Consider the following 20,314-nt stretch of genomic DNA (forward strand, 5'->3'; position numbering starts at 1 on the left):
ATGCATCTAATGGGGAGGAGCTGTTGAGCTAGAGTTGATCGGCAATTTAGCTTTCTAATTATTTCAAAAAGTTTAACATCAATGACTATTGTGCCAAGAAAGTTTTTAGGGGAGCGGGAGTGTTGCAAATTCAAGGTTACAGGTAATTGGAAAAAACTTCTTTAAAATTCCATTTTGGGTTAACTGATCTAGTGAGTAGTGACTAATCCTTGGGATTAGGGCTACTACCCAAAAAAAAAAAAGATTCCATTTATGTTTGTCAGGTTTTAGTTATCTAAGACATTTATGCTATGTTTGGATGAAGTAGTTAAGGTTTGGTACTATTGCAACTATGATAGAAAGCCATTTGCTTGTTGCCAAACCCTTCACCTTTCTATGCATGATGAGACACCCAAAAAATCCTATGGAACGAGAGTGTGGTGGATGAATTTATTTTCATAAGAGATTTGGTTTATTGTGTAAACATATCAATATAACTTATATTTTTTTTAAAAAAAATCCATCCAAACCAAAGTTTGATTTGCCATGCAAGCAATAGAAGCCAGAATAACTTAAAATCACGTTTTGGCACATAGTGTGTGGATAAATGGGATCGACTTGGGTTCAATGTCATGTGCATTGAACCCGATAGGATGTTGTCATGTGTTTAGATATTATCATGTGGCACCATCCTATCAGGTCCAACGTACAAGATGCACTAGACCTATAAAATATACTGGACTTAAACCTCTTCTGTAATAAACATTGCCCGAATCGAAATAGCACCATCTTACTCCTATATTTAGAATAATTTGGTGACAGTTGTGTCAAAAGTTTGAGTCATATGAGACTTCATTTTTTGATGAATTAAGAGTCTTTGCTCTTGGTAACGTTGTACACAGCCAAGAGCCAAGGAGAGCATACGCGCCAAAGTTTGATCTGCTTAATGCATGGATTTGTAAAATCATATCAATAACTGTATTTCTCATTTGAATCGCAATCAAAGATTTAAGGTTGTTTTCTCACAAATATTTTGTTTCTTATTTTATGTCATTATCTGATTTGATGTTCGTTTCTCTCTCAGATTTGGTTTAGATTTGTTCTCACTTTTTCCTTTTCTTCTTTTATTTATTATTTATTGGATGATGCATGAAGATAAGTTGCTAACCACAAGAAAATACTAAAAAAAAAAAAAAAAAACCTTATAGTTGAGTTACATGTCTCTCATCCTCTACTTGATTTGAATTAACAATTGGGAAAGAAGGAACAGAAAAAGAAGATGGATGGTGGGGTTTACAATTAAGACCGACACAAGTACTTCTACACAAAACACTTCAACATGTAGCAATTTTTTGAGCAAGACTTAGGTACAGTACTGAGGTGTTGTTCTTTAAGTTTTTCTTTTAAGATTCTGTTATATTTTTTTTTTTTTTTTTTTTTTTTTTTTTTTTTTTTCCATAGATGGAAGTGTATTTTTTAAGTCAAGTAGCCATATGGTAAAATCTTAAGAGGTGAACTTAAAGAACAATACCTAAGATACTGTACATAAGTTTTGTTCTAATTGTTTTCCCTTCTTGAACTTCAAGACTTCACGCCATATTACTCATAGTCAATAAAATACGTGTATTTTATGGGAAAAACTACAAAAGTAAAACACAAAGCACTCTAAATTTTGAATGCAACCCTTATGTGGTATTGATTTATTATGTAAAAATCGTTTAATATTTATTATAATAAACTATTTGTTGTTGATATGATGATACATATTCATATTTAGAGTTATATTTTCACATAAAACAACATTATATAAGTGTTTTGTGTTATGATCAAAATTTCAAGGTTAAGTGTTGCACAATTAATGACTTACACAAAATAATACCACATGTGAGTTAATTATTATACTCAAAAGTCAAAATTTCAAGGGGAATCTGTATTTTTATGGGAAATCACATGAGAATATTGGATATATTTCCTATATTCTATATTATACATACATGTTTTTTTTTAAGAAATTTATTTATTTTTTAAAATGTTTATATTTATGCCTAGTATATAAACCATATTAAAAAAAAAATAGAATTAAAAATATAAATGTGGGGTCAAAGAATTTGACAACCCCGGCCCACCTCATACTAAGCCCAAGGCCCACGCCGAGGAGGAAGAAATGGCTGAGGACGAATAAAGAAGGCCCAAATGGCCCAAAAATATCGCCGAGGACAATCCTGTCCTCGGCCAACCCAGATCCTAGTAGGAAAGAACGACCCGCCATCAACGGCAGCCTCCCAGAGCAACCCAAGAAAAAGGACAACTACTGTAGGACAGCCACGGGAGTATAGTGTAGGAACAGTTCAAGGAGAAATTGTTACCTCAGCATTAAATGCCCACAACTAACGTTCTGGCCGCATTAATGAGGAAATGACCCCCGAACAGTGCGGTTTTGGTTGCTACAACTCATTGAAGGTTTAGGAAGGTGGCTAATGGGACAAGCACTCAAGTAGTGACCTGCATGATTAACAGATGGAGGGCCAAAATCAACTGAAGGGGGATATATAATGTGAGAAATCCTCCAGGAAAAGGGGTAGAGAAAAAAAATGAGAATACGGTAGCAATTTGCATGATCTTAAAAACCTTTGTAACCTAGCACTGAAGAAATAATAAGAATACTAAGTTCCTCGGACGAAATGCCCGAGGACAGAATTTCATACTTTAATCCATATCCTTGTTATTCAATCCATTTATAGCCATGTCTAGTTGTTGTAATCCTCACTAAGACTTAGTTCTTAAACCTACTCTCTATAAATTTATTGTATTAGGCTAGTTGGACTTGAGTCCACTCATCTAGTAGTAGAAGTGCTCAATCTCAGTCCTTACAATAAAAAAGATTAATTTTTTTTTTGATAATTTATAGGCAATACAATTGTTTATTTTGCCAATGTGTGTTATTAAATACGACAATAAAATTATAAAAATCAATATTTTTTCCATGTTTAACTATTTATATTAAATATAATTTTTTAAAATATAATTAGTATTATAATCTTGAGTTTTTTCTTTGATCTATTAAGTCCTTAACATCATATATATATATATATATATATATGTTAGTTTTTTCAGCAAACAAGAAATAAAACTAGTTTAAATAATAGACATATATATGAGAAAATACTTTGCTATCTTTTATTTTTTGGTAATAAGGGAAATAAGGAATATATTAAATATCATCTCTTTCAATCACATGAGTTTTATTTTTCTTGAAAATACAACCACAATTTGGAAAAAAGAAAGAAAAAAGAAGCTTAATTAGTTGTTTTATTATAATATTGTATGAACTTATAATATCCAAAGATATAATATCTTATAAAATTAATTACTTAATTAGATATTTATGTTATCTTAGATAACATAAATATGATACTAAATTGAAATATATCCAAATAAATAATATAAAATATATAATTGTTCTTTTAGTTCCAAATTTTTGAATGCTTTTACAAATTTGTGTGTAATATGTATTATATATATATTTGTTCCAACTAATACTAAACTAATTAATGCTTCAAGGAATTGTTTTTAACATTCTGTAAAAATACTTTTACAAAAGCAATATTTAAAATATTACCATATGAAATTTCACGAGGAAAAAAAAAAAAAAAAAAAACTAAATGATGTAACACTTTTTTGTTGTTGAGAGTTGAGACAAATGATGTAACACTTCTTGACTCTTGTAATCTTGCTTCTACATGTGCATTGAATGGGAATTTTTTTTTTGAAATTCATTGAATGGGAAAATTGCTTCATAATAGAACCATTTTTTAAATATTAAAATGTACATATTATATACACTCTTTTATTACGTACACGTAAAAGACAAAAGAGCACGTTGATTCGTTATCTAAACTCTTGGAACAGTGTTGAACTGTGTAGCTGGTACACACAGACTCAATAACTAGATTCACCAGAGTGAGGATATCGCTGAAAGATGCGAATGTAGATGCTTGTAGAGAGAGAGTTATGGTTTAAAGAAGAAAAGCAAATAAAAAAAAAAAGAAAAGAAAAAAAGAGAGAGAAATCCAATAAAGATCACGAAATATCTGTGACTGATATGATCTCTGTGATAGCGTGTGATTCTCTCTCTCTTTTCTAAAATTCCTCGCTCACCAACCACCTTAATTTTCTTATGCATTAACTCTATATAAACGACCACATTACGTTCATACATGTCTTGTGAGTTTGTTTATGTATGCAATCTCTCTTTATTATAGTTTTGTCAGAGAAGCATCTACCTTTTTGGTCTTTCTATCATTAATTTGTTTGTAGTGTCTTTTATTGCAACTGTGACTATTACTCTTGATCGGCTATATAACTAGAAGAACATCTTCGTTATTATTACAGTTTTCTGAGAGGGACTTATAATTGGGGTAGGGATCTGCAGGAACATATGGATGCTGCTAGTGCTGCTTCTTCTTCAACAAAGAGGGTGATGGAAAATGTGGAGCAACCCCATGTCTTAGCTGTGGATGATAATCTCATTGATCGCAAACTCATTGAACAACTACTTATAAACTCCTCTTGCAAAGGTAATGTATACTCTTGCAATCATTTTTTGCTCTTTCTTTCTGGTTTGGGATGCAATTGTCTCTTGGTTTTTTTTAAGGCTTTTTTTTTCGAACAAGGGTCACAGTTGCTTAGGGTGATGTAACTTAACCTTCCTTCTATACCCCAATTAAATTCAATATTGCAGTTGCATTGTACTAGGAAAAGATAACACAGTTTTTGGAGCAAATGAAAGAGTTGTAGCTAGGCGAATTTAAAAGCAATTTTTTGTGTGTGTGACTACCTACAATTTGACTAAAAAGAGGACATGAAGAGTGGGACGTGAATGCTTTTATATATGAGTAATTAACAGAAGGGCATAAAATAAGCATTTTATTCTTTGTTATGCTACTTATTGTGTTACTTACTCAAAAAGAAAAAAAAAAAAATATGTTTTTGTATGGTTCTTCTGTTTTCAAAGTACTAATAATTCATGTGGCTGCAGTGACTACTGCGGAAAATGGGAGAAGGGCATTGGAATTTTTGGGCTTAGGAGACGATCAAAATAACACCTTGGAGAGCAGAGTAAGTAACTCTAAAAAGAGAGAGATAATTCTGAACATTTTAATCCGTTTAACTATTGGACATTATCCCCTTTCAAAGAGAATAAATATGGGAACAACTTCAGTTGAGATGAATCAATGACCAATGCATTTATAAATTGTCTTCCGAATGCTAAAAGGTATTTAATATTATCTTGCAGGTATCAAAAGTAAATTTGATAATTACAGACTATTGTATGCCAGGAATGACAGGCTATGAGCTACTTAAAAGAATTAAGGTATTGCAACAATCAATAATTAGTATGCCTAATGGAAAGAGCCTATTCAGTGACAATAATGTTGACCATCTTTGTTTCTTTTCAAGCAGGAATCATCAGTCATGAAAGAGGTTCCAGTGGTTATTGTGTCATCTGAGAACGTCCCAACTCGTATTAACAAGTATTTCCAAATGATGCATGTTCTCTTCTTCTTCTTTTCTTTTCACTCATATTTCATTTTTAAAAGACTTGCATTTTTCTGATCAGGTGCTTAGAGGAAGGAGCTCAGATGTTCATGCTGAAGCCCCTAAAACAATCAGATGTGAAGAAATTAAGATGTCAATTAATGAACTCCTGAAGATAAACACCCGTATTCCTAAGGAGATTAGAACCCGCAGCAAGTATTCCTATGACTAGAGGAAGCCCCAGAATTCCTTGGATGAAATAAAATTAGCTTCAGTTACCAATCAATTTTGTTTTGCTCAAAAATCTTACCCTCCACCTCCACATTGCTGTGTATGATTAACGTTAACCAAATAGTTTCAATGACATTCCTTTCTGTGATAATCATTATTCTTCTCCTCTCCTCAATTTATTATCTTTTATTGTCTGTACATATCAATTTTCTTTGTCTAATGCTCTCTTGAGCCATATTTTAGTTCGGGAAAATACTTTTTAGTCTTATGATCATTGCTACACATGGATGAGTAGTTTTTTAGCTAGTTGTAAAGAAGAGCAATCACTAGGCAAGTGCAATCACGATGCTAGCCCTGCAGAAGTGGGTGCCTAACTATACTGCATTATTGCTTGTTTCACTTCTATGCTAGGCACAATCCTGTTACTCCAATTCATGAGGGAAGGATACTTTGTTTGCGTTTGGATTAGTTTTTTAACTTATTTGTTGATTTGCTAAACACGAGTAAAAAGTAAAACCGCACTTTAAAAACAGTTTATATAAACAAATAAACCAATAAGCCAAAAAAAAAAAAAAAAAACCGTGTACAAATCTTCAATTTTGAGCTTCCGCTTGCTGACCAAAACAAAAGAGCATCCACTTGACATGGCAGAATGCAGGCTACAAAGATCCATCAATTGTTTTTTATGCAAATACATTCAATAATTTGACAATATTAAATTCATGTTCACCCACCACAAAGTAATCAAAATGGTATAAGTATATCAATAATTTTGTTTTTTCATCAAAACAAGTAATTCCCTATGCCTAGATCCTCTCAAAATGAATATATAATTCAGAATAGAAAGGAATGAACAGAGTATATTCAACAATCAACATAATAATTACATTTAACTTCTTAATCGACATAGCAAAAGCTAAGGAATAATGGGAACATTACTCTGAAACTAACTCAGATCAAGTTCCTACGATATACTTCCTATAAATGACCCCAGCAGGCCACTCCATTAGAAAAAAAAAGACATTTCTGGAAGTATTACCTTGGAACCTTGCGGCCCCAAAAATAGTTTGTGAGATTCTAAAACTTTCAACCTTTTGGTACATAACTCAAAAATAAAAATCTTTTATTTATTTTCCTCCATATTCTTCCTTTGGAAGAGGATCATGGATGAAAATATTTCCATGTAAATAGATTAGACAAAGTGAAGCTCCGTATAGAATACTTCCCAAACCATTTTCTTTTAATGGGTTGGGACCAAAAGAGAGAATTTTGAAGTCACCAAAGCTTTAAAGTTCAAAGCTTGTAATTCACAACAGAGCCACAAGCAATAATGAAGAATGAATCAAAAGAAGTGCTTGTGGTGATGGTTGTGGTGACGGTGTCTATGGTTATCGCATCCAAAGCATTGGATAACGGGGTAACATGAGACAAACATGCATCTTCCTATCCGTCTGAATATTGAGGAGGCTAGAACACGAGGGCATGAACAACAACGTGCCACAAATGGTTTGTGACGAGGGCTAGTCCTTTCATTTTCATGTTGGTGTTGGTGGTTGTCCATATAGATATATATATATATTGCTTCAACCTCCACCACCTCTATCACCTAAAACGGAAAGGACCAAGAATTCATGTATGAGAGCTAGGATTATGCACATGCTTCAATAGAGAACATTGTTTTACAATCAGAATGAATTTCCAAGACCCAGAAATCAAATAACACAACTACTATGATTGAAAGCTTTGTACCAAAGAAGAAGAAAAAAATGATAACAAAATTTCCTCTATTAATATTTCAATTTTTGGAATGAAGAATGAATTAAAAATTGTACAAAGGTTTCAAGAAATTCTTACCTTCAATTGTTGGTGATAGGCCTTGCTTTGTTCTCCTTTTGGATGGCCAGAGACTTGTAGCTAACATGACCATGTAAACAATTATAATTTTATAGCTCCATATTTAGTGTTACCTTGGGGAGGAACAACATTTTCGATTTTTAATTTTTTTTTTTTTTCCTGATGCTTTCATTGGATATTTTATATAGAATATTCTTTGGAATTTTTGTTTTTTTTTTTTTTTTTTAGTTCATCAATAAATAAAATAATAAAATAAAAAAGAGAAATCCTAACAAGTAAGCAAAGTGGAGAGGAAGGCGGGACTAGTTGAAGGTGCAAGTGCTACAACTTGATACTAGTTGGCAGCGTGTCCTTTTACGTGTTTGATTTTTCGTAGCATAAATTAAAAGCGTCATTTTATAATAATAACAATGATAATAAATAATAATAATAATAAAAAATAAATAAAGAAGCATTTGATTTGATGAATCACAAAATATGGTTTACAGTTAAACCATCATTAATATAGCTCATAAGAAATTGACCCTCAAGATTACATTTTCCCTATGTAATCAATTTGATTCTTATAGTCAATCAAAGAAAAAATAATAATAATTTAAGTTTCCCAAAAATTGACCTGTACTAGTGTTGAACTTCATAAATCACACCCAAAAAAAAAAAAAAAGGGTAAATTCTACAAACTTACCCTAAGGTTTGTCATAATATCCAACTAGGTCCAACACAATTTAAAACCTACCAATTTCATCCTAAAAGACCATTTTGTCCCTAATTTTTATTATCTCTTCTTTCTCTCTCCTGTCTTGTTACTCTCCCTCTCTGTCAACTCTCTTCTCTGAGTTCTCTTTCTTAGAACTCTCTCTAAAACCGGTGAAACCCATGAGTTTTGGTCACCGGAAACACCACCCAGCAAAGGACTTCCTGATTCCCACCGCAGGTTTGAGTCGTTTGACGCCATCAGTGCTATTTAACGGACTCTCGTCCCTCTCAGATCGGAACCCACGCGGTGGTGATGGTGCTTCAATTTGGTCACCGGCGAAACCCATAAGCTCGGTCATCGGTGTCAGCAACACCACCATGCAAGGGTCTTTTCGATTCCCATCAAGTTTGATGCCATCAACAGACTCTCGCCCCTCTCTCTCTCTTATCAGAACCCATGTGGTGGTGGTGGTGGTGATGGTGCTTCGATCTAGATCTCTCCATTGTCTTTGCAGCGGCGGCATGGATCTCGGCATGGGCTTTAGATTTCAAATTTGGGCAATGTTCTATGTTGTGTTTGGTTGGGATTTTTTTTTGGTTTTTGGGGATTTTTGTTGGGTTTTTCTGGAGATTTCAATGGGGTTTACAAGCGGATTAATGGGTTTTGAAAGAGTGATTTTTATGTGCTTTTTTGTAGCATTTTCAGGGGATCTTCAGTGGGATTTTGGTATTGTTCTTTTGGATTCAGAGATTTGGGTTGGGTATTTTCGGTCAGAGAGAGGTTTGAGAGTGAGAGAGACGAGAGAGAATAGAGAGTTTGTATGTTTAGGGGCAAATTTGTCTTTTCAAGACCAAATTGGTGGGTTTTAAAATGTTCTGGACCTAACTGGTATTATGACAAACCTCAGGGTAGGTTTGTGGAATTTACCCAAAAAAAAAAAATCGGACTTTTTAAAGTGTTGTGCAGTCGAGTCCATTGTATTGTATCATTTCTTTTCATATGATTTCTCACCTAAACAAAATCACACTAACATGGAATCACAATAAGAAAAGAATTCAAGAAAAAGGAGGTATATTTTTGTTTGTTATGTAAAAAAAAATTTAGTGGGTCTTCATTAATTTTTATTTATGATTTCTACAAGATTTAAAAAAAAAGAAGAGGGTCGAGCTAATGTGCAATTTATGTACATGTAATTGTGATTTTTACTAGACCAAACTAGTTATGCATTGAATTTGGTTTAATTACTAGTGCAATTGATATTCTATAGACACGCATTGAATTTGGGTTAACTTCTGCAATTGATATTCTATAGACACTGTGGTGAGATTTATCATCTATATATATCTAAAAGTTAAAGCGTAGCATTTATTGTTACTACGCTTCAATTAAACCACATCAGCATCATTTCATCATTCATTTTCTTTCATTCTTTTTTATTTTTTGATTTATCTATTGACATTTATTGAGCCTCTACTTAAATTATAGTGTTACTTTTATCTCCAATTATACCATGTGTCTCACCATTTACCTAGACTCTTCACATGCCGCAATTATATGGAATTTTGACAGTCATCAATAGATAACAACCTCCTCACCTCCTCACTTGTCGTATTTTTTTCTTTATAAATTTTCCATTGTTCTCTCCACAAATTGATTGGTATGACCTTCAATGGGATAATTTCTTGAGTGTTTTTGCTGTTTTTCAATTATGACTCAAGTCCATCTGCCAAAACCCAATCAAATTAGTGCAAGAGATAGAGCTTGCAGACGAAACTGAAGTACATAAGAGGCAAACATTAGTAGCCCAGGTCCAAAGTGGATGAACTCAAAATGAGTTTTGTTATTTGTATTATTCTTGTTATTTATTTATTTATTACCATCTCATTACTTGAAAAAAAAAATTAATTCAATTTTGGGATTTCATGATGAATGGGATTGAGTTTTCATGGTCTCAAAGTGTATGAACTCAAAATGAATTTGAGTTTTCATGGCAAACAGTGGTTCCAAATAAGGCCAACTTTCAAGTGGAGAGCACGTCAGGGTATTCTCCCTACAAATACTCCTTTATATGCAATGAAAATTGGATCACGCAATGAATGTGAAGTTTGTTTCGGAAATAGGTATTTGAGTTTATGTCAAAACACATTCTAAAAAGTCTGTCTTTTAGAATATGCCTATAAATTTTGAGTAATAAATTACTATAAAGTTGGTTTTTTATTCCTTTTGTTTCAATTTAATTTTGGTTAAGATAACATTGTAGTTTTTTGATAAATTTTTTATTATTATGATAATCTTCTTATTCTTTAAGAGATGAGAAATTTGAATAATAAATTTGAAACTTATAAAGTTTAGTTGTATATCAAATATAACACACTACAACAGAAGTTAGAAAAATATAGTTCACCTCAAAAAGAATATTAATCAAGCATACAAAATATAATTGTATGATATATTTGTATTTTGTAGATATAAAAAGATAAAAAAAAAAAAAAAAACTTGTAGAAATCTTTAAATATATATATATATATATATATTTGAAATGATTGTTACTTTTTATATATTATACCCCATTACAAAATATTTATATATTCCCACGCATCGCGTGGGTCTGCAGCTAGTATACATAATAATTGTAACAAGTTGAGCATTGCAAACCAAATATTTAACCTAATGTTAAGTCATTTTCATTTAGATATGTTAATAAAGGGTGAAGAAATATCCAATAAATTTCTTTTTCCATGACAATGATATGATATTTTGAGGTGAACATGAAGCTACCTTATTTATTTTATTTAATTTTTGATAAGTGAGTTTTGAGTCCCATGACAAGGAAATTTAGAGATTCATATCATGAGACGTGGTCATCAACTGATCATGCCATCTTTGTTTCCATTATTTTTTTTTTTTAATTTTTTTTAAGTACATGTTGCATATTGATCTATTATATATAAAAATATAGAAATAGAAATAAATAACTCTCGCAATTCAGAATAAAAAAATTAGAGTTTTGATGAGGTAAAACATAAATAGAAGGCGAAACTACAATGTTGGTCCCTCAAGTTTACTCTATGTGCGCAATTGGTTCCTCACGTTTCAAAGGAGCACAATTAGTCCCTCAAGTTTTAGAAATGAGTTGTATTAGTCCTTTTACTAACTGCGTTAGTGGGGTTACTTATGTGGCAAACGAAACAATGACTTAGCATTTTTGATTAAAAATTACAAAATAAATTTACATGTAAGAAATTCACAAATCAATACCAAATTAAAACCAGTATTGCCATAGATTCACAAACCCACGGTTCTTTAAAAAAAAAAAAAAATCACAAACCCACCCACGAGCGAGAAGGGAACTGACCCACTGCCGATGGAGACCCAAGCCCTAGTCGCCGCCGGTGACAGCCCAAGCCCTAACCACTCGTCGGTGACAAGATTGACTTACTGTTTGATGTTTCCAGACTGTTGCTACAGTGTCTGGTCATCTAGATTACTGTTTGATGTTTCTATATGGGACATAAGAAAGCTATCATCACCGATTGCAATTCTCAAGGGTAACTTGGGTGTTACCCAATCAAAGAAAAAAATTTGTGGGTTTTTTTTTTTTTTTTAATAAAAAGATGCACAATTTTGCTTGTATTTGTTTGGATGAGTATTTTTCAAGAAGACCTGCAAGCTTGGTAGGTATTTCAAATTCAACGTTGTGAATTAGGAATTTTGGTTTATTATAAACAAATTTATTCATTGTCTAGCTATTTGCTACTTTGTCGGTTATTTGAATTTTCAATAACTAGTTTGTCTAGGTTATGATAACAGGCTGCACTCAGACCGTGTGTATTCCATAAGCAAGTCCGCCACGCCACTTACATGAGGACAAGCCATTGAAGTACCAGAGTTTATATTGAACTCAGTCCTTCAGGTATCAGAGTCTAATCAGGTCGGGCCAATTGTGTCGATCCACCCGGCTAGTATGTTCTCATTAGGTGCAATCATGTTGGGTTTGAGAATATTCAAGTCCAAACCATTTAATCCTCTGCCTGAAAATGAAGCTACGATCGATGTCAGTTTGATTTCGAGCAAGGTGCATTGGAAATCAATGGAAATTAATGAAGAAGAACTGGGAATCAGAATAAGACTCCCAATTATTATTTTTTTTTTTTTAGAATCGTGGGATTGTGAATTAGTAGCAATACTGGTTTTAATTTGGTATTGGTTTGTGAATTTCTTATGAGTAAATTTATTTTGTAATTTTTTAATAAAAAAATGTCACCTCATTCAAAAAAAGTCAAGTCATTATTCTGTTAGTTACATAAACAACAATACTAACAACAGTTAGTAAAAGGACTAATACAACTCATTTTAAAACTTGAGGGACTAATTGTGCACACAAAATAAACTTGAGGGACCAACATTGTAATTCCACCTAAATAAAATACACATTTTGGATAAAACGGTTGTTGCTATATGTTACAATAAAAAATCATTGATTTAACTGAATAACTAAATAAAATAGATAGAAAAAGTTTAACTTCAAATAAGTTTGGAGTTTTATTCTTCCACAAGAGATAGCTCAAAATTAGTTTGAAACTAAATTTTGTTCAAGATAAATATGGTTTTGGGCCCAATATGTTTTGAGTGATTGTTGACCCAAGAATTCCTCTAGGGTTGGTTGGGCTTGGGCCCTAAGGATCCCCTGGGTTTTGCATTGAGTTTTAGATTACAAAAATGTTTTGTTTAGTTTTTGGGCAAAAAATGTTGTCCTTTTATGCAGTTGATAAACGGATAATGCTTCTGGATGCAGTGATGCAGGGATAAAATTGAGAGACAAAAACCGAAATTTTAAAGAAAGACGGTAGTATGTATGTAAACATGAAAGTTGGTATGGTGGGGCCAAAATATATGTATATACTTCGTATGGTAAAGTAGCCGAAGGGCCACGAGACGCAGTCGCGTTTCACGAATTATTACAGCGTGTATGTTAGCTGAACCAAGCGAAATTGAGAAAGAGAAAGAAAGAGATTCTTTTCTTTTCCCTGTGCGCTGTGTTTCTTTTCTTGCATTCCAAGTGTTTGACAAATGGCGTCAGTGTTCATGAGTCCAGTCTCAGTCTCAACCAATCCCAGACTCCAAAGAACTCCTTCAACCTCAATGTTTGTCTCTCTCGCCAGTTCCGATTCTCAGCCACCCTCCGAAGAATTGTACCCGGAAACCACTGGTGACCGGTCCAGGAAAGATAGGCGCAGAGTGGTTCGATTGGCCTGGGAGAAGCTGGTTCGTTGGTCCCGCTCTTGGCGCTCCAAGACCAAGACTGATGATGTTCTTGAACGTACTAATAAGGTCTCTTTCTTTCTTTCCTTCTTTATCTTTCAGCTACGTCCAATTCATATTTTGGTGCTCAATCAATTTCTTTACATACATTGGTCCATTTTGCTTGCTTAATCGTAATGACCCATGGTTTAGTATTACAACGATTCAGTATTTAAATGTTTAGATATGCATCTTGATATGTTCATCATCCAACTACATGAAAACAATTAAATGTTTGATTTTGATGTTCTAAGTTATAGCATGTGCCTTTCGCAATGTGCTATGTACATCCCAATTGGCATTTTCTTATCCCATAATAATGGGAGGAGGGTGAGGTCATGGGTGCGAGACTTACGGCGTGTGTATCAGTGTAGTCAAAGGCAAAAGGAGACCTTAAGCCACGAAAGTCCTTGTATTTCCTAAGACGTGAGGTGCCAAAAAGGCACTCACCCAAGTAAATTGAGACACCCAACTCTAAATATAGTTATTTTACATGTAATAAACTCGAATAATATGCATCTAATGCTTACTGGGCACAATTTCAATTTTTCAAACTGGTTGGAGGCTCTATTAAGTAATAATTAATATAAGAATAGACTTTACAACAATATCTTACAAAAAAAAATTCAGAAAACAAAAACATAAAACTATTAGAGCTTAAAGATCATGTGATTTTTTTTTTAATAAAAGAAATCTATTTTTTAAATCCTAGTAGAAAGAAAGAGAGGTGAGATAAAAGAATGCATGAGAGAGGGACACCCGCAAACTTGAAATTAAGTATAGAACAATCCCTCTTGGCCAAATTAAATTTTTTTTTTTTTCATTGAGGCTCTTGCCTCAAGCATCTTACAGCTTGTTTAAGGTGGTCCTCGCTCGCCTCAACTCTAAAGGCAAGTGATTCACTAAAGGAATCTCGCTTGAGCGCCCAACTCTCCTTGGACTACACTAGCGTGTGTAACGTACCAATTAAAAAAACTTATAGCATGTGCTTTTGCAACCTTTTTTTTATTGGTAAATAGAAATGCAGTGAGTGGCTTGGATCCTCTGTCTCACCCACCACCCTGCTTTTACATGGATAGGATCTGCGTTTGAGCTAGAGTTCATTGGCCTTTTGCAACTATATTGTATGTTAATTAATTTTGGTCTTTAGGTTGTGGTGCTTGGAGGTGGATCGTTTGGTACAGCAATGGCTGCCCATGTTGCAGATAGAAAGGCTCAATTGGAAGTTCACATGCTTGTACGTGATCCTCAAGTTTGCCGATCCATTAATGAGAGCAACTTTAATTGGTAACTTTTTATTTTTCTTCATCATGTCATGCCTCTACCCTTGGCATTGCAATCTTATCAAAGTGACCATTTTCCTATCTCTCCAAGTGTATGTATAATCATGCTCTCTTTTTTGTTTTTCCTCTCAGCAAGTACTTGCCAAAACATAAACTACCTGAAAATGTGATTGCAACAACTGATGCCAAATCTGCTTTGCTTGGTGCGGACTATTGTCTTCATGCTGTGCCCGTGCAGGTCTTTCATTTTTCCTGTTTCTGTTGGTGATTCAGAGTTTTGATAGTAACTTTTATGATGATTTTTTGGCATTTCACATATTCACAACCTGGTGCTCTCTCACTACAGATTGCTATAGTAGTTTATTTATACCATCAACAATACAGTATTTTATGTTTCCTGGTCTATCATTATGTATAAAACAAGGCCACTACCTGATTCTTATCTCTTTTCTTGCAGTTCACCTCATCTTTTCTTGAGGACATTGCAGATTATGTAGATCCTTGCTTGCCATTCATCTCCCTTAGCAAAGGGTTAGAGCTGAATACATTGAGAATGATGTCTCAGATTATTCCCCAAGCATTGAGGAATCCTCGCCAGCCTTTTGTTGCACTATCAGGCCCTTCATTTGCACTAGAATTGATGAATAAATTGCCAACAGGTGACATTATTGATTAAAAATTTTTCTGTTCCTTTTAAAAAATAACTAATACAAGTATTTACCACTGTAGAATCTACACCTTTAAGTTGTTCATTCTTTGGGGGAGGCTAAAATTTGTGTCTTGCCTTTTCTTTTGCTTTGGGTAGCAATGGTGGCAGCATCAAGGGACCAGAGATTGGCAAGTGCTACTCAGCAGTTACTAGCTTCTAGTCATTTAAGAATCAGCACTTCAAGGTAGATGATCTCCACTAAATTCACTCGAGTAAATTTCTATTAAAATAAATAGACTAGCTATCTCTCCTTCCCCACTCCTCTCCTCCCAAAAGAAAGCCCCTCAATGACAACCTTCCCAGTTTCCCACTCATGCAACAACATTCCTAGCTTCCCACTCTGTTTTGCCACCAAGTTATTAATTTATTATTGGATATTCATATTTGACCATTGGTCACTGAATCCACCAATTCTGCCCCTTTGGTTAGTAGTTGCTTGTATATGTACCTGCTTGATTATCTTTCTGTCCCCCTTTGGTCATACCCTGTCTTTTAGATTGGTGTAGCATATATGCTAGAGGTTTGCATTATAAAATGTAAACAACCATATCCATACATTTTGTACACATGCTCAGCTCATAACCTCTGATAACTCCAGTGATGTTACAGGAGTGGAAATTGCAGGTGCACTCAAAAATGTGCTTGCAATAGCAGCAGGTATTGTTGTAGGGATGAATCTTGGTAACAACTCTATGGCAGCTCTTGTTGCACAAGGTTGTTCTGAGATACGATGGTTAGCAACAAAGGTATCTTATCTTCTATTGTATGTAATATACATATAGCGTAAGTCATTGACAACACCTTAGTTTTTATCTATGGAATGCTTATGGCATAAAACCCTGCTCTTAAAAAAATCATTTGGATATGGTGACTATCCTTTGGTCAATGAAGAATAAGCCATACTTGATAGCCTTGATGATTTAAATGGACTTCCCTGTCCTAGGTTTTGTTTGGTTTCTGCATAAATTCATTGGTTGGTCTGTTAATTGGTTGTTGCCTTTGTTCCAAGAGTGTTGTTCCTAGGATTTATGTTGCCCGTTGCTGCATTGCTGTTGTTACCTTACAAATTTTTCCTTGAATCTATTTTTGAAGATGGGTGCGAAGCCAACAACCATTACTGGTCTATCAGGAACTGGAGACATCATGCTCACATGTTTCGTGAATCTTTCAAGAAACAGAACGGTTGGAGTCCGCCTTGGATTGGGGGAGAAGCTTGATGATGTTCTGAGTTCTATGAATCAGGTGCTTGAATCTTCTTACTTACAACTTCTGATGTTGGTTAAAAATTGTCGTCATTGTGGTTACTCAACGTCCACGTTTAATAGGTGGCAGAAGGTGTATCAACAGCTGGAGCTGTGATTGCATTGGCCCAGAAGTATAATGTGAAGATGCCAGTTTTGACGGCAGTTGCTCGAATTATAGACAATGAACTGACCCCGAAGAAAGCTGTTCTCGAGTTGATGAGCCTTCCTCAGGTTATTCTCACTCAATCGTGTTCAAACGAAGATAAAAGTTTTTGTATTTTTTTTTTTTTTTTTTTTTGGGTTAAAGAAGATAAAAGTTTATGACTGTAGTTTGCATTTTTTTTTTTCTCGTTTTGGAGATTCTAAATGTTACAATATAAATTTTAACTGTAGGTTGAAGAAGTATGAAACCTAAGGGCTTTGTCAAGAAAATGAACAATTTTTGTTGAGTGAAGCACTCCGACATTAACTCCAGGTGCTGACATATATCAAACCACACGAGGAACAATTTACAATTACACAGATGACATTACACAAGTGGATATTTTTGGGTCTATATTGCTTGAACTCCCTATTTTTTGGTCAGGAGAACAGTTTTGTAAATCAGGAATGATTTTGAAATTCTCAAAATGAGATATAATTGAAATGATGGTTTTCATTTGATAAGACCTCATTTCTACTGCCATTCAATCTCTCTCTGTCCTTTTTTTTATTATTGGCTACTGCCATTCAATCTCTTGCCACGAATACATGCTATGGATTGATTATATATATAGGCAGATAATGAGCAATTAGAGCCATCATTAAGATGGATACACCAGAGTAGATGTGAAAACATTGATCCAAGTATAGTAATTAGAAGTAATAAACAGACATTGTTCACCAAGTGCTTTAAAGAAATACTGCAGTAAAGGAAATGAAATGAAAATTTTTATACATGACTAATTGGGAAGCAACCTCTGCATGCTTATGAGTAGGTATTCCTATCAGTGTCCGAGGTCACCGCTAGAAACAAGAGGAATTTTGATAAGTCATATGAGCCAACTCTGTTTGGTGTTGCCTGGCAGCGGTGGGTGCATTAGTACCATAAGGTTGAAAGAAAGACTGCAGCAACATTTGAAGGCAATGAAATGGAATTTCCAGTCATGAACTGTAATTAAGGATCAACCTTCATACGCTCAAGAATAGGGTACTCTTCTTATTGGTGTCCATGGTCACCACCAGAAGAAGAAAAATATTTTGCCATTGCCCGAGTTTGTGAGAAGTCATGTGAGCCAACCTGTTTGGTGTTGTCTTGCAGAAGCAGGTTCATCCACACCATAAGGTGAAATCAAATTCTGCATGCTTAAGCGTAGGCACTCTCCTTATCATTGTCTAGGATCACCACTAGAACAAGAGAAATAGTTTGCCACACCGTGCTTTAAACCAAGAATCAGTTGCCAGAGGCTGCGAGAAGCCGTGTGAGCTGACCTCATTTGGTGTTGTCTTGCAGCAGCAGGTTCATCCGCAGCATAGGGTGAAACCAAACTCTCAGCACACACGGTTTCTTGTAACCAATGTTCAACATTCTGAACAGCCAGTTTGCTAACCTTATTCTCTATCGGGTGATAAGTAACAAAGCCCTCCAATTTTATTCCAATCACCACTGCACCGCTGCTGGTGAAACATAAGGGCACATAATCAGAATGTCTAACAGAAGCTTCAGGTCCAGGCATCCTCGGAATGGTAATCAATTTGGTCCAAGTCTCATCATCCTTACTCGTCCACACGTCAACATAGCTCAACCTCTGCGTATGAATTGCACATAGCGAGCCTTCCAAAGTCCCCAACCACGATACATTCCTATGAAATGTATCAGGAGGGGATGGCACCACCTTAAACTTCTCCTTAGCCAAATCAAAACGCAAAATTTCACAGTGGAAGGGGTCATCATTGGCCGCCACAAGCCAATACAGAGCACCATTGGCATTAGTGGCTTGAAAGAAATGCTCAATACAAAAAGGTGGAGTGTCTTCGTCTGGAATTTTCCTCCAAGTATTGGATCCTAAAGTTAAGACCTCGACCTGAGGATGGTAATCCTTGATCTTCATTTGACAATAACTAGATGGGGCTCTAACAACCTTATAATCCCCGATGGTAGAATCGAAACCAAGACCAAAAACCTCCCTAGTGGAATGAAAATTTCGTGGAAGTGGAAGTCTCTTGTATTGCCTAATAGATGGATTCCATAGAACAAGAGCACCATCAACACCATCGTTGATAACCACACAAATCAAGCCATCACAATGACCCTTAACATAATAAGGCAAATTCCTAACGAGATCAAAAGAGTCAACCTCAACAGCCTTTTGAAAACCATCTACAGCAGTAGTAGTAATATTAAAATCGGGTTGATGTTGTTGTTGGGGGCCTATGGACAAAAGGGTCTCACAATAACGAGCCAGAAGGATAAGGGACCTGGATTTTTTGAAGTGGAGGTGCGTATGGATGAAAGAAGAACTGGTAATAAGAGAGTGCCAAGATTTGGAAACACACCTGAATCGTACAAGGGACTTCACCGGAAGCCTTTTCAGTATGTCGGGAATGATATCTTCTGGAAGTTCCGGTGTTGGTGTTGGTGTTGGCGTCGGTGCTTCCATTTCTGATTGTGTTTTGGGTATATTTGTGAAAAAGCTTATTAGGGTTAGGCTTCACAAAGCAAATGGGAAAAAGTGGAAAAGACCAGTGTGGTGCGTTGGGCTTTGTTTATCTTTATCTTTATCTTTTTCCCCTTCGCCTTTTTCTTTATAGGTGGGGCGGTTGCGTCTACTTTTTGTGATTTGTTTTTGTTTTTATCGATCCATTACTCACATGTGTGATGTGTCCTCCAATAACGACTCATTCTTTTATGTCTACTGTTTATCTTTACATTTGTTAACTTAACAGGCGCGACAGCATTTTATTTTTACTTTGGGAAATTTTTATTTATTAATTAAAACAAAATATACAAAGTTTTATCTATGCCGGCTTTATTATTTTGGTGGTAATGGAGTCAAAGAAATCATAAATTGAAATTTACATTTCACCTAAGTTAAGTTGTGTGTTCATAACCATTTAATAAAAATAATTAAGAGAAAGCTCCATTTAGAGAGAGAATTTTTCTAAAACTAAGAAAATGACCGAGGTAAAAGTAAAACATTAAAAATTTTATTATAGTATTTCTCATTTTTCTCTATTCCTTTATTGTCCAAACTAATGGAAATAAATAACAAAAGTTGACACTAAGGGGTTGTTTGGTAAAGTTGTTCTAATAACGTTGTTTGTATTTTTTGGAAATACGTATAGGTGAAAAAGTATGTGAAAATATGTGTAATGTTGCTTAAAAACTAAAAACATGTGTTTAAACTCTTGTGCCAAACGGCTCCAAGTATTAATTTGAAACAATTTCATAAATTAAAAGCATTGGACCTAATTTAATATAATGAATAATAATTCATCT

At 34.4% G+C, this 20,314-nt stretch overlaps 3 protein-coding genes and 1 long non-coding RNA gene across 6 annotated transcripts; 2 read left to right on the top strand and 2 right to left on the bottom strand.

Annotated features, from left to right (window-relative positions):
• Positions 1-4,186: 4,186 nt before the first annotated feature.
• On the top strand, positions 4,187-5,937 carry LOC115954665 (two-component response regulator ARR17). Its single transcript, XM_031072588.1, has 5 exons — positions 4,187-4,556; positions 5,018-5,097; positions 5,276-5,353; positions 5,443-5,513; positions 5,600-5,937. The coding sequence occupies exons 1-5, from the start codon at positions 4,418-4,420 to the stop codon at positions 5,688-5,690; spliced, it is 459 nt and encodes a 152-aa protein (XP_030928448.1). The 5' UTR covers positions 4,187-4,417; the 3' UTR covers positions 5,691-5,937.
• A 641-nt stretch (positions 5,938-6,578) lies between these two features.
• Positions 6,579-7,756, bottom strand: LOC115954666. Its single transcript, XR_004083937.1, has 2 exons — positions 7,603-7,756; positions 6,579-7,354 (listed from the first exon to the last, which is right to left on the bottom strand). It is a non-coding gene; the product is annotated as an uncharacterized LOC115954666 (long non-coding RNA).
• Positions 7,757-13,054: 5,298 nt separating this feature from the next.
• On the top strand, positions 13,055-17,526 carry LOC115955644 (glycerol-3-phosphate dehydrogenase [NAD(+)] 2, chloroplastic). Of its 3 annotated transcripts, none has more exons than XM_031073858.1 (9): positions 13,055-13,630; positions 14,751-14,887; positions 15,016-15,121; positions 15,341-15,542; positions 15,701-15,776; positions 16,191-16,338; positions 16,685-16,834; positions 16,918-17,067; positions 17,230-17,526. In XM_031073858.1, the coding sequence occupies exons 1-9, from the start codon at positions 13,370-13,372 to the stop codon at positions 17,242-17,244; spliced, it is 1,245 nt and encodes a 414-aa protein (XP_030929718.1). In that variant the 5' UTR covers positions 13,055-13,369; the 3' UTR covers positions 17,245-17,526. The 3 variants fall into 3 exon arrangements, with proteins under 3 accessions (XP_030929718.1, XP_030929719.1, XP_030929717.1); XM_031073857.1 differs by having other exon boundaries at positions 13,056-13,630; positions 15,689-15,776; XM_031073859.1 differs by lacking the exon at positions 15,701-15,776 and having other exon boundaries at positions 16,202-16,338.
• A 101-nt stretch (positions 17,527-17,627) lies between these two features.
• LOC115955643 (F-box protein CPR1-like) lies at positions 17,628-19,606 on the bottom strand. Its single transcript, XM_031073856.1, has one exon. It carries the CDS (start codon positions 19,473-19,475, stop codon positions 18,204-18,206), a length of 1,272 nt encoding a protein of 423 aa, XP_030929716.1. The 5' UTR covers positions 19,476-19,606; the 3' UTR covers positions 17,628-18,203.
• Between the last annotated feature and the right edge of the window lie 708 nt (positions 19,607-20,314).

The sequence above is a fragment of the Quercus lobata genome, chromosome 8 (assembly GCF_001633185.2).
Source record: "Quercus lobata isolate SW786 chromosome 8, ValleyOak3.0 Primary Assembly, whole genome shotgun sequence".
Classification (NCBI taxonomy): domain Eukaryota; kingdom Viridiplantae; phylum Streptophyta; class Magnoliopsida; order Fagales; family Fagaceae; genus Quercus; species Quercus lobata.

Coding starts and splice junctions, on each gene's coding strand:
- LOC115955643 (XM_031073856.1), bottom strand. CDS start 19,475: ATGGAAGCACCGACGCCAACACCAACACCAACACCGGAACTTCCAGAA.
- LOC115954665 (XM_031072588.1), top strand. CDS start 4,418: ATGGATGCTGCTAGTGCTGCTTCTTCTTCAACAAAGAGGGTGATGGAA. Junction 5,354..5,442: donor AGCTACTTAAAAGAATTAAG/GTATTGCAACAA, acceptor CTTTTCAAGCAG/GAATCATCAGTCATGAAAGA. Junction 5,514..5,599: donor GTCCCAACTCGTATTAACAA/GTATTTCCAAAT, acceptor TTTTCTGATCAG/GTGCTTAGAGGAAGGAGCTC.
- LOC115955644 (XM_031073857.1), top strand. CDS start 13,370: ATGGCGTCAGTGTTCATGAGTCCAGTCTCAGTCTCAACCAATCCCAGA. Junction 14,888..15,015: donor AATGAGAGCAACTTTAATTG/GTAACTTTTTAT, acceptor TTTTCCTCTCAG/CAAGTACTTGCCAAAACATA. Junction 15,777..16,190: donor TTAAGAATCAGCACTTCAAG/GTAGATGATCTC, acceptor TGATAACTCCAG/TGATGTTACAGGAGTGGAAA.